The sequence below is a fragment of the Thalassophryne amazonica genome, chromosome 13, assembly GCF_902500255.1.
Source record: "Thalassophryne amazonica chromosome 13, fThaAma1.1, whole genome shotgun sequence".
Classification (NCBI taxonomy): Eukaryota; Metazoa; Chordata; class Actinopteri; order Batrachoidiformes; family Batrachoididae; genus Thalassophryne; species Thalassophryne amazonica.
In genome coordinates, this window is record NC_047115.1 from 1,113,265 (window position 1) to 1,127,088 (window position 13,824).

At 39.9% G+C, this 13,824-nt stretch overlaps 1 protein-coding gene across 1 annotated transcript; it reads right to left on the reverse strand.

Moving 5' to 3' along the window:
• Positions 1-10,862: 10,862 nt before the first annotated feature.
• LOC117523575 (T-lymphocyte surface antigen Ly-9-like) lies at positions 10,863-12,363 on the reverse strand. The gene has a single exon (XM_034185136.1). It carries the CDS (start codon positions 12,282-12,284, stop codon positions 11,325-11,327), a length of 960 nt encoding a protein of 319 aa, XP_034041027.1. The 5' UTR covers positions 12,285-12,363; the 3' UTR covers positions 10,863-11,324.
• Positions 12,364-13,824: the final 1,461 nt, after the last annotated feature.

The following is a 13,824-nucleotide window of genomic DNA, read 5'->3' on the forward strand; positions in this document are numbered from 1 at the left end:
CGCTGCTCTCCTATTGGTCGTTTAGGAGAGGGAATTTCAGCGCTGCTCTCCTATTGGTCGTTTAGGAGAGGGAATTTCAGCGCTGCTCTCCAATTGGTCGTTTAGGAGAGGGGATTTCAGCGCTGCTCTCCTATTGGTCGTTTAGGAGAGGGAATTTCAGCGCTGCTCTCCTATTGGTCGTTTCGAAGAGGGAATTTCAGCGCTGCTCTCCTATTGGTCGTTTCGAAGAGGGAATTTCAGCGCTGCTCTCCTATTGGTCGTTTAGGAGAGGGGATTTCAGCGCTGCTCTCCAATTGGTCGTTTCGAAGAGGGAATTTCAGCGCTGCTCTCCTATTGGTCGTTTCGAAGAGGGAATTTCAGCGCTGCTCTCCTATTGGTCGTTTCGAAGAGGGAATTTCAGCGCTGCTCTCCTATTGGTCGTTTCGAAGAGGGAATTTCAGCGCTGCTCTCCTATTGGTCGTTTAGGAGAGGGGATTTCAGCGCTGCTCTCCAATTGGTCGTTTCGAAGAGGGAATTTCAGCGCTGCTCTCCTATTGGTCGTTTCGAAGAGGGAATTTCAGCGCTGCTCTCCTATTGGTCGTTTCGAAGAGGGAATTTCAGCGCTGCTCTCCTATTGGTCGTTTCGAAGAGGGAATTTCAGCGCTGCTCTCCTATTGGTCGTTTAGGAGAGGGGATTTCAGCGCTGCTCTCCAATTGGTCGTTTCGAAGAGGGAATTTCAGCGCTGCTCTCCTATTGGTCGTTTAGGAGAGGGAATTTCAGCGCTGCTCTCCTATTGGTCGTTTAGGAGAGGGAATTTCAGCGCTGCTCTCCAATTGGTCGTTTCGAAGAGGGAATTTCAGCGCTGCTCTCCTATTGGTCGTTTAGGAGAGGGGATTTCAGCGCTGCTCTCCTATTGGTCGTTTAGGAGAGGGAATTTCAGCGCTGCTCTCCTATTGGTCGTTTCGAAGAGGGAATTTCAGCGCTGCTCTCCTATTGGTCGTTTCGAAGAGGGAATTTCAGCGCTGCTCTCCTATTGGTCGTTTAGGAGAGGGGATTTCAGCGCTGCTCTCCAATTGGTCGTTTCGAAGAGGGAATTTCAGCGCTGCTCTCCTATTGGTCGTTTCGAAGAGGGAATTTCAGCGCTGCTCTCCTATTGGTCGTTTAGGAGAGGGAATTTCAGCGCTGCTCTCCAATTGGTCGTTTAGGAGAGGGAATTTCAGCGCTGCTCTCCTATTGGTCGTTTCGAAGAGGGAATTTCAGCGCTGCTCTCCAATTGGTCGTTTAGGAGAGGGAATTTCAGCGCTGCTCTCCTATTGGTCGTTTCGAAGAGGGAATTTCAGCGCTGCTCTCCTATTGGTCGTTTAGGAGAGGGAATTTCAGCGCTGCTCTCCAATTGGTCGTTTCGAAGAGGGAATTTCAGCGCTGCTCTCCTATTGGTCGTTTAGGAGAGGGGATTTCAGCGCTGCTCTCCAATTGGTCGTTTCGAAGAGGGAATTTCAGCGCTGCTCTCCTATTGGTCGTTTCGAAGAGGGAATTTCAGCGCTGCTCTCCTATTGGTCGTTTAGGAGAGGGAATTTCAGCGCTGCTCTCCAATTGGTTGTTTAGGAGAGGGAATTTCAGCGCTGCTCTCCTATTGGTCGTTTAGGAGAGGGGAATCTCACTCCAAAATGGAGGCCAGTATCCGGGCCAGTTCACAGCTTGGCCAGTTGTCAGTCTGCTGTGTTCAAATGGGCCCCAACTGGAACAAAATATCTTGGTATCGCTGTGGACAATAATTTAAAGAATCTCTATGAAGTAAAGTTTGATCCGGGACTTAAAAAATTGAGGAAGATCTGCACAGATGGATTAACCTCCCCATCACTTTGATCGGGAGGATTAAGTGCATTAAAATGAACATTGTGCAGAGGTTGCAGGACTACCTATTTTATTACCCCAAAGCTTTTTTTAAACGCTAAATAAAAATATTCATTTATTTGGAATAACAAGATGCCAAGAATATCTTTGGAGAAACTGACGTGGGACTTTAAGTCAGAGGGACTTCAATTACCCAATTTTTACATGAACCACAGTAACAACTCCGTATTCCCATGGTGCATTGCAGCACAACATCCATTGTTCAGTGTTGTTCACTAATATTGCTGATTTCTCAAAAAAATATTAGTCCGATCAACTTTTTGTTTTCACAGTGTTCATCATTGACCCAAAATACATAAACATATCAAACAGCAAATGGCAGCTCTTCCCGGTTTCTCCATGACTGAACCCCCCCCCCCCCCCCCCCCACACACACACACACACACACACACACACACACACACACACACACACAGCCATTGCAAATCTAGTTGATAAGAATGCTACAAAAATTAAATGGCTTTTAAGCAAATGTTAATTTTGGATTTGACATGTTGAATATATATTTAAATGTAGCTTTTACTGACCAATAGTTCTGAAGAGCCTCTTGGTAGACAATGTTCATTGTCCTTCTGTCCGGAAAGTGGATATACAGCTGATTGGGGTTACCAACTCTAGAGCATCTGACTAACTAACTGTGGAAGATCGCAGGTTCTGCCATATTATCAGCAAAAGTAGTGGTTTCTTTTTGCACACTTTGAGGCATTCCATCTTTAAATGGTGGAAATGTTGCCTTGCATGTTTCTTAAAGTTATACATTCATTGGTATATTTAGAGAACAAACAACCTTTTCAATTGTAAAAAAAAGAGGTTTGACCACAAAAACAGTTTGAGCCATGAAACATCAACATACCAAAACTATTAGATCAACCCCAAAGCTAGTGCACTATTATAATAGGACAGCAGGTTGTGAAGAGTTGATAAGTAACAACATTTAATTTATGATATTTACATCATATTGAGCAGCCTATATACAACGTGCCATTGGAGAACACAGGCTCTATGCCCGCTTACTGGCTGATTGAAAGGGTGCTGCCCCATCAGCAGTTAGAACTACATCACTTTTTCAAATAATCTGCAGAGTGCCATTGTGATACAGAAAACATGTGTTTGACTGATACATTATGATCAACGCTCGGCAAGTGATACACATCATGTACACTCGACACCTTTACTTTTAGAAAATGTGCAAATGTTTAGAAATACATGGACAAATTGCAAGAAAAGACAAAGCTTGATATTTTATCCAGTAAACTTTTAAAGTTTAATTTACAGCCTGTGGTTAAAAGCTCTTTGCTAAGAGTGAAAACCTTCATTCCAAGAAGGAATAGGCTGTATTCTGATAAGTATTATATCATAGTGATTGTGTATAAGTTTGATCAAAATTCATGTGGATTGTGGTGACAGGCTGCAATGAGCGCGTAGCACCCACATGCAGCATGTGCAGAGAAAGGATGCATTCATATCAAGGGGGATATTTGAACCTTCTTGGTTATACAACCAAGCTGGCATGCACACCCACGCTATGTGTGCTAGCCAGCAGCCAGCAGCAGATAGCCCAGGAGTCTGGGCTCTGTTTATAGCAGTAGGCAGGCTACTGAGCTCCTGCATATATGCATAGGGCCAGCGGCCAGCTAGTAAAGCTGAGAGATTTGTGCTGGAGTACAACTGCCACTGAGGTACATATGGTTCAACTGTATGGATCAGATTATTGTTAATATTGTTGTCTTAATATTTTTTTTTTTTTTTTTGAAAATAGTACCAGGTTGTAGCCCATGTCATGGTGGTTCAGAATATGTAACTTTGGGGAGTTCACCTTTTGTAGTTTTAGAGCCTATTCCAGACAGACAGAAAGACAAAAGTAGCCATTTATGTATATAGATATATTATTTTATATATATATATATATATATATATATATATATATATATATATATATATATATATATATATATATATATATATATATATATATATAAAATATTATATAGCCATATAATAGCCAAGTGAGGCCACTTGGCTATTATAATATACGTAGATAATAATAATAATTTGTAAAGTGCTTTCAACCAAAGCGCTGCACAACAAACAATTCCTGATAAACAGTTTAAGAGCAAAGTTAAAATCACAGTCAAATAATGATATAATTTTAATTAAAGCTGTAACACCACAGCTTATGACTCATATGTGGCATGAAAATAAGTGGGTCTTCAACTCGGCTTTAAATACTTCAACAGAACCTGCCTGATGTCCACAAAGTGGTCGCAGCTCATTCCGGCCTTCTTGGGACACACAGAAGACCAGAACCCTGGGAGCGCCGTGCATGAGCAGGCACGCACGACTTCACCAAGGAGGTAATAAGAATAAGGAACCAATTTGAGATCCAGAGTTCTGTGTTGAGTCTGAACTACAACTGAAAGTTTGCATGTGAAAAAAAATCACAAACATGATTTCAGTTTCAAAAACATTTAGTTCAGATGCAGGAAATGACACTGTGACCCCGGGTGTCAAACCTTCTGAAACATGATGTCTCTTGACGCCACCTTTTATCAATTTTTAATCTAATTTTATTTTTACATTTTTTGTTTTACCTCCAGAGACTTTTTGGCCTGCAGGCAAGTTTCTTTCTCTTACACTCCACAGCACTTTTAATTTATTTTATATACTTTGTTGTTTGTAAGTGGCATGTTTTTAGATGGTAGTATTTTTTGTTATTGGATATCTGAATCTCCCCTTGGGGATGAATCTATATACATAAATGGCTACTTTTGTCTTTCTGTCTGTCTGGAATAGGCTCTAAAACTACAAAAGGTGAACTCCCCAAAGTTACATATTCTGAACCACCATGACATGGACTACAACCTGGTACTATTTTCAAACAAAAAAATTAATATTAAGACAACAATATTAACAATAATCTGGTAATCAATCCACATGAATTTTGATCAAACTTATACACAATCACTATGATATAATACTTATCAGAATACAGCCTATTCCTTCTTGGAATGAAGGTTTTCACTCTTAGCAGAGAGCTTTCATCCACAGGCTGTAAATTAAACTTTAAAAGTTTACTGGATAAAATATCAAGCTTTGTCTTTTCTTGCAATTTGTCCATGTATTTCTAAACATTTGCACATTTTCTAAAAGTAAAGGTGTCGAGTGTACATGATGTGTATCACTTGCCGAGCGTTGATCATAATGTATCAGTCAAACACATGTTTTCTGTATCACAATGGCACTCTGCAGATTATTTGAAAAAGTGATGTAGTTCTAACTGCTGATGGGGCAGCACCCTTTCAATCAGCCAGTAAGCGGGCATAGAGCCTGTGTTCTCCAATGGCACGTTGTATATAGGCTGCTCATTATGATGTAAATATCATAAATTAAATTTTGCTACTTATCAACTCTTCACAACCTGCTGTCCTATTACAACCCCTGTCAAAAATGATGGAATCTCCGGCCTCGGAGGATGTTCATTCAGTTGTTTAATTTTGTAGAAAAAAGCAGATCACAGACATGACACAAAACTAAAGTCATTTCAAATGGCAACTTTCTGGCTTTAAGAAACACTATAAGAAATCACGAAAAAAAGATTGTGACAGTCAGTAACGGTTACTTTTTTAGACCAAGCAGAGGAAAAAAATATGGACTCACTCAATTCTGAGGAAAAAATTATGGAATCACCCTGTAAATTTTCATTCCCAAAACTAACACCTGCATCAAATCAGATCTGCTCGTTGACATTGACCCTATGTGTCTTTTTGCAAGGAATGTTTTCACAGTTTTTGCTCTATAGCAAGATGCATTATCATCTTGAAAAATGATTTCATCATCCCCAAACATCCTTTCAATTGTCCAAAATATCAACATAAACTTGTGCATTTATTGATGATGTAATGACAGCCATCTCCCCAGTGCCTTTACCTGACATGCAGCCCCATATCATCAATGACTGTGGAAATGTACGTTCTCTTCAGGCAGTCATCTTTATAAATCTCATTGGAACGGCACCAAACAAAAGTTCCAGCATCATCACCTTGCCCAATGCAGATTCGAGATTCATCACTGAATATGACTTTCATCCAGTCATCCACAGTCCACGATTGCTTTTCCTTAGCCCATTGTAACCTTGTTTTTTTCTGTTTAGGTGTTAATGATGGCTTTCGTTTAGCTTTTTTGTATGTAAATCCCATTTCCTTTAGGCGGTTTCTTACAGTTCGGTCACAGACGTTGACTCCAGTTTCGTCCCATTCGTTCCTCATTTGTTTTGTTGTACATTTTTCGATTTTTGAGACATATTGCTTTAAGTTTTCTGTCTTGACGCTTTGATGTCTTCCTTGGTCTACCAGTATGTTTGCCTTTAACAACCTTCCCATGTTTGTATTTGGTCGAGTTTAGACACAGCTGACTGTGAACAACCAACATCTTTTGCAACATTGCGTGATGATTTACCCTCTTTTTTTCTTGATTTCTTATAGTGTTTCTTAAAGCCAGAAAGTTGCCATTTGAAATGACTTTAGTTTTGTGTCATGTCTGTGATCTGCTTTTTTTCTACAAAATTAAACAACTGAGTGAACATCCTCTGAGGCCGGTGATTCCATCGTTTTTGCCAGGGGTTGTATAATAGTGCACTAGCTTTGGGGTTGATGTAATAGTTTTGGTATGTTGATGTTTCATGGCTCAAACTGTTTTTGTGGTCAAACCTCTTTTTTTTTACAATTGAAAAGATTGTTTGTTCTCTAAATATACCAATGAATGTATAACTTTAAGAAATATGCAAGGCAACATTTCCACCATTTAAAGATGGAATACCTCAAAGTGTGCAAAAAGAAACTACTTTTGCTGATAATATGGCAGAACCTGCGATCTTCCAGTTAGTCAGATGCTCCAGAGTTGGTAACCCCAATCAGCTGTATATCCACTTTCCGGACAGAAGGACAAGGAACACTCTTCAGAACTATTGGTCAGTAAAAGCTACATTTAAATATATATTCAACATCTCAAATCCAAAATTAACATTTGCTTAAAAGCCATTTTATTTTTGTAGCATTCTTATCAACTAGATTTGCAATGTATCAACAATTATAAAGGTCATAACATCAATTCTGATTAATGATTATGAGCATACCTGATCTGCAATATAAAGTCTGAAGAACTTCACTGTTTCTTGCATGCAGCAAAATTCAGTTTTCTCTCTTGGTTTGGGGATTCCACCTATTTTGGGTTTTTAGTTCAAACCTCTGCCTATTCAGACTACATATATACTTATAAGATATCTACAGTGATGACAAAATATAAACTCTGGAATATTTTGTAGATTATATCTTAAACAGGTTAACCTGGGCAACGCCGGGTACCCCAGCTAGTAAGGTATATTCTATTGATTTTTCAAAAAAAGGGAGCTGTTAAAAATGTGGCTTGATATTACCCAGAACCCAAAACAAGAATTACTCACACTGAAGAAATTGAAAGCAAAGAATTTGCCTTTTTTAATGATTCCAAATGATTAATCAAATATCAAAACAGCCACTGATTAAAGGTACAGGGACACTGAGCTTTTTAAGATTTGAGGCACAAATAGTTTTATTTATTACCTTTTAAAATAAACTGACATTAACAATATGATGAAACAACACGGTTCTCATATATTTTTTAAAAGCTAGCAAGAAATAAACATCTAAAACTGAAAAATGCTGTTTTTGTAACCAGATGAATGCCTCTGGAGTGGTTTACAGACCTCTATCTCACAAACATCAAAGTCAATGAATCTTCATTATTGGACAGTAGTAAAAAAATAAAATCAAAATCATTTGAGAACAGGGCTGTATGCTCAGCTTTTTCACTAGGAGTACAGGTGCTCCTAAATGAAAAAATTTAGGAGCACTGTGAAATTTCTTGATACAATTTTATTATTAACGCAAAGACACATACTGTACAGACAGTACCTTTTCCACACACACATGCACATTTTATATGATTCTATTGTATTTATTTCATTGTTTTTTTACTTCCTTTTCTATTATTTACATCATTGCTTTTGTCCATTTCATTACTTTTTGCTGTGTATTTCTTGTATTATTTTAAACCCTCACACACACATAACATCCCCGTCCCACTTTTTATACTCAGGTCGCCTGCTACGCTTAGCTACATTCAACCAACGGTCCACAGCAGGATGTGGATCAAAGTCCTCTAAAGCTGGCCCCTCCAGGGTGATCTTCATGAGGTCTTCAGTGGTGGAGACCGCTAGGCTGCTTCTTTTGGTGCTCTTCATTATTTTTTACAATTATTACAGACATTTTAAGGCTGTAAAACTCCTCACTACACACTTTACACACTTTTCTCAATCAGGCATGAACATTTTCTCACTTTTCTCTCGTGTGTAAACACTCTCAAAGTTCAAACCTGAGTAGAAAAATAAGACCAACCTGTTTTCAGGCCCAAACATTTGTTTGAGAAATAAAAACAGAACGTTTTCCTATAAATAATTATGACTTTTAGAAGTAACAAATTTAATTTTAACAATCAACGTACGAGGTTGGACACATAAGAAATGATTAATAGTGACTGACCAGTATTTCACAGTTCCTCTGATCGCGCCTCTTTATTGTGGCGTCGCTCCGCTGCAGGTGTCTTTTTCCACTGAGTCACACCTCGCTGCAGGTGTCTTTTTCCACTGAGTCACACCTCGCTGCAGGTGTCTTTTTCCACTGAGTCACACCTCGCTGCAGGTGTCTTTTTCCACTGAGTCACACCTCGCTGCAGGTGTCTTTTTCCACTGAGTCACACCTCGCTGCAGGTGTCTTTTTCCACTGAGTCACACCTCGCTGCAGGTGTCTTTTTCCACTGAGTCACACCTCGCTGCAGGTGTCTTTTTCCACTGAGTCACACCTCGCTGCAGGTGTCTTTTTCAGAGTGAAGAACACAGTTATGGGTAGTTGTTGGTGCTCTTTTTTTCTTCTGGGCGAGAAGATTCTTATAAACAGACACGCAGAACACAATGTGCGTACTCTGCCTTCGCGGTGCCGCGACCGACTGCTTGATGAGGACGCGGAACACAATGTGCTGTAAAAAAAAAAAGCATGCAAAATTGGACTAAAAAAACATCGGCGAAACAGCGAGGCCACGAAAGGTGAACCGCGTTATAGCGAAGGACCACTGTATTTATTTTAGGAGCAAAATGTGAATGAAAGGGTTGAAATACATTCTCGCACACGTGCGCCAGTTTTATTTTTTTTTCCTCACACAATCAAATTTTAGGCGCAATATGTGAGCAAAACGCTCGCACTGTACAGCCCTGAGAGAAGCCACAAAAAAAAAAAAAAAACATTTAATGACTAGGCAGAAAGGCACAGAAACAAAAACATGTTTCTCTAAAATGCACATTTTTGTCACTTTGCATATTTTGCTGAACAATAGTCAGCAGATGTTGACTGTTTTTAGCACATTTACTGATTAGAGATTAATTAAAAGCAGCATTTATTCATTTATCACATTCAGGCCTTAAGTCGTCATTTTTTGAGTCAAACACAAACACTTGGGTGTTTAATGTAACAGAGCTGGTATAGAATAAAATTAGCAGTTCATGTAGCTGCAAATACGAAACTAGAGCAGCACTCAGAGCGCACACCTCGTCCCGCCGGCTCAAACATAGCTTTTCATTTGTTCTACTGAAGAACTCACGCTGGAAAAAACATGGAGGCCATAAAAGTCTCAGTGATCTGATTGGTTCTTTAAAAACAGCTAAAACCCTTAAAATGTTCAATTTATAGTTATATAAAAAGAATCTGCAGATTAGAAGCTGGAAGCAGGTGACTGATTTTTTTTTTTTTTAAATAAAAAAAAAATAAATAAGAATGTCCAGACACACATCAGCATCAAAGACAAGAGCCAAATCTGAGCTCCTCGTGCAGCCAGGCAGAGACGGGAGCTGCTTCTTTTTTAAAAATGTAATGAGGAGAAAACCAAATGTCAATAAAAATCAGCTCATTTAGGTCATGTTTATATTAAGACACCCACTGAGACACATCCACTGAGCTGTGACACACCCACATGACAACATCAGCGAGCGGCGAAAACACAACATTCATGCTTAGACTTAAAATTTTACAGACAGTAAGTGCACAATCAGGTGTTACCATCTTAATAATGCAATGTTACCAACCTATATCTCATAAAATAATGCCATTAGGGACATTAGAAGCTATTGCTAAGGACCCTTGGGCATACCTTTATGTGTGCCCTGCTTTTTACAGTTTGGAAATGCATTAAAAAAATCTCAAAAATGGTGAATATATGCAATTTTTTGCATGTTACCTTGTTTCATGTTAAATTTGCTCATTATATAATAAAGCTGATATTTATCCTCTCGAGCCTTTCAAAAGAACTACACCAATCAGTGACATTCCCAGTATTTCTCTGGTCATGACAAGTTACGGAGTCAAAATATCATCACTTGGAGCCAAGCAGCAGTCATTTGAGTAAAATAAAAAGTTTGTAACCAGAATCCAAATTTGTCAATTCATTTGAGAAAACACTATGTTCTAAACATAAATCCTTTGATTTCATAATTCCTGTTTATTAGATTTGACACCTAAATGGATCCCCTACAAAACAGTGCTAGTAATTTGTTTCAGTTTTATTGCTGGAACGTCTGGGAAATTCACATAATCAGGGATGTGGATGTCCCCCAAAATATTGTAGTCTCTGTAGTAGCATACTCACAGGTGCAGGAATGATACCAATATATTTCACTAGAGTGTCTTTGTCTCAACCATGATCTAGAAATTGGAAGTGATATTTATTTTTAGTACCTCAAGAATGACAATTTGTGCCAAATGTAGTCTCCGTAGTAGTGGCTCTATACTGGAATCACTTGTAAAACTATGATGGAGGTTTTACAGCAGAAATTTTGGTCCAGTCTTTTGACTCACATTATAGGACACAGAAATAACACCATTTCCAGTGCTTTGGTGTGTAACTTTTTGGAATAAAAGAGTTCTTCACAAACCTAATGTAGTCTCCATAGTACCTGTTTTTGTTCACAAGGATGAAGCACTCAGTCTGTCACCGAAAAAAATCTAAATGGTATTTGCTCATGAAATTCTGCATGAAGATCCCTTGGGATGTTATTGTGAAACAAACTATTAAGCATTATACTGAATTTAATGTTTTGCCAAAAGTGAAACACTAGTGGTACACCTGATTGTGCAATTACAGATAATCAGTTTGGCACACGGCGGTGACAGTCAGTGGACAGTCTCTGATCATCTCAAGAGCTTTACAGTGATGCCTCTCTCTCTCTCTCACACACACAAGTCCACATGCTCTGGTGTAAAACAGCCAAACCCATGCTGGGAGCAACCTAGAGTTTAAGAACTTTGGTCAACTCCATTTTGTTGTGTTGACTGAAGAGAGGATCCTCTGCTCACGAACCCTCTCCTCCATTGTCTTGGGGCTTGGCCACAGTGTCCTCATGTGGATCGACAGATTCTGAGGGGAGCGAGACCGTCTTGTCCTGTGGTGGTTTGTGATCCGTCTTCTTCAGCAGTTGGTTGTGGCCCATCTCGTCCTCCTCCTGCTTAGTGCCGTGATTCTGTCTGATAGGTTGACAGATATTACACTTCCACCACACTAAACCACCTACAATCAATATGACAAGGATCACACCAATCACTCCACCAACGATCTTCCCGGTGTTGTTGCTGTCTGGTTCGCTCCTGAAGAACGGGTTTGAGATGGCCTCACTCGTGTTCTTGCTGACCGGGTTCTTGATCTGGCACTGGAACTCTGGAACTTGTCTGGTCGTGTCGTTGTTGATGACCATCATTTTGGGCCCCGCCTCCAGCCACTCGGGTCCCGAGTTGACCTTCCAGGTGTGGGTGAGGGGTCCGAAGTTGCCCAGGTCCTGGTCCTGGTCCTGGTCCTGGTCCTGGTCCTGGTCCAGTCCACAGCCCAACGAGCAGTTTTTTGACTCGTGCGAACACACCAGGGGCGAGACCCATATTTTGACTTTCAGTAATTTCAGGATGACCTGAACCTGGAACTGGGTCACACTGACCTGGTTGTTGATGTCCACCGTGTAGGTCCCGCTGTCCGCCACCTGCAGCCCGACAATCCGGAGCCGTCCGGTTTTTACATCCAGGCTGGCTCGGGTCTTGTACGGACCGTAGTACTCCAGGCCCGACTGGCCGTTACTCCACTCGACCACCAGGTTCTCGTTGAACTTCCAGACGAGGTCGGTGAAGGTTCCGGAAGGGGCCGAGGGTCGGACATCGAAATTCAGCTCACCGCCCACCGGGAAGAAATGGACCAGCGCGGCGACAAACGAACCCACAACCTGCAGCAACAGAACCGAGACGACGGGGAGCAAACAGCGAGGCCCCATGACGGCGAGGAAAAAAACAAACAAGCAAACAAAAAGGACGCAGAAGAAACGGAAGTCAACCACACCTTCACTTCCGCCTTCAAAAGGACACCGACCGACCGACCGACCGACCGACTGCCCTCGTCAGTGCCTGACGGCAAATCGACACTATTTTCTACATTTAAATTTTGTTTGTTTACAAAATCTTGCAAATAAAAGTGTACTGGCATTAAAGTGTACAAAGACTAAGGCTTGATTTGATATAAAATTGCTTCTTTTTCTACCTATGGTTTGTTTTGGCGCCTATTTTTGGCAGTAATTTAGAAAAAAAAAATACGAAAATATGAAGACAGCAGCATTTTTTCAAACGGAAAACAGACTAAATCACACGAATTAAACTTTAAATAGAAAATTTACTGTGGGCAAACTGTATTTTAACGCAATTAGATACATATTTGTAAAAAAAAAAAAAAAAAAAAAAAAACCACAACAAAAAGCATTTTTAATTTTTCTTTTCCTTCCAGAGAAGAAAGATTAGTTCACTGAATGAAAACTAACCTGCCTTATAAAAATATATTTAAGACAAAAAGCTCAAATTTAACCCGTTAACATATGAAAACAATCAAAACTTATAACACATAATATCTCTAACCAACATAATCCAAAAATTAATAGACAAATCATGGATATTTGGAGGTGGAGGACAGCAGCTCGATTCCTGTTCACCCTTGAGCAAGGCACCTAATTACAGTGAGCACTTTACATTAAGATGAACTTGTGAATGAGTCATCACTATAAGCGTCTGCATAAGATGTGAATTTCAGTTTATATATATATATATATATATATATATATATATATATATATATATATATATACACACACACACAATAAATAATCCAAGGTGGATCTGCATGTTGAATTGGCACAGGTTTTACACCGGATTCCCGGTCCTGACAAAACTCCACATTACATGGAGAAATGTGGCAGGGGTGGGATTTGAACCTAGAACCTCCTGCACTGAAGCCAAGCGCATTAACCACGTCCCCTGCTTATACATATATATAAAATTTTTGCTCAAAAGTGAATTTTATTCAGGCAAACAGCGCTGTCATCTACTTGATTTGCCTCATTTTACACAGGAAACATTTCCAACCAACAAACCGAAACTGATGTTTCACAGAAAACAAAACATTTGCGTTTTAAAAAGAGTTTGATGTTCACGGTAAATCTACATTACACCATCATAACGTAACCAACTTACACTTTGCCTCATTTTAAACATTCCGTTCCAAACGTAAAAAAAAATAAAAATAAAACATGTAAGAAACTGGGTGGATTTTCTGCAAGTGTCATCCTCAAGAAAAAACATGCTAAAATAATGAAGTTTGTCAAGAATCAGGTCTGGGAGCGTCGCTGCATCAAACAAAAGATGGAACAGTTTAGCTCGTGGATGGCAACCACCCAGACAAGAAACAGGTCCATCACCATGTCTGCAGTCACCTTCTACCTGCTGCAACCAGGTGACACATGGGCGTGTCTTTGACCAGGTCAAAACATG

Excerpts from the sequence above, each read along its gene's own strand:
- LOC117523575 (XM_034185136.1), bottom strand. The coding sequence starts at position 12,284 with ATGGGGCCTCGCTGTTTGCTCCCCGTCGTCTCGGTTCTGTTGCTGCAG.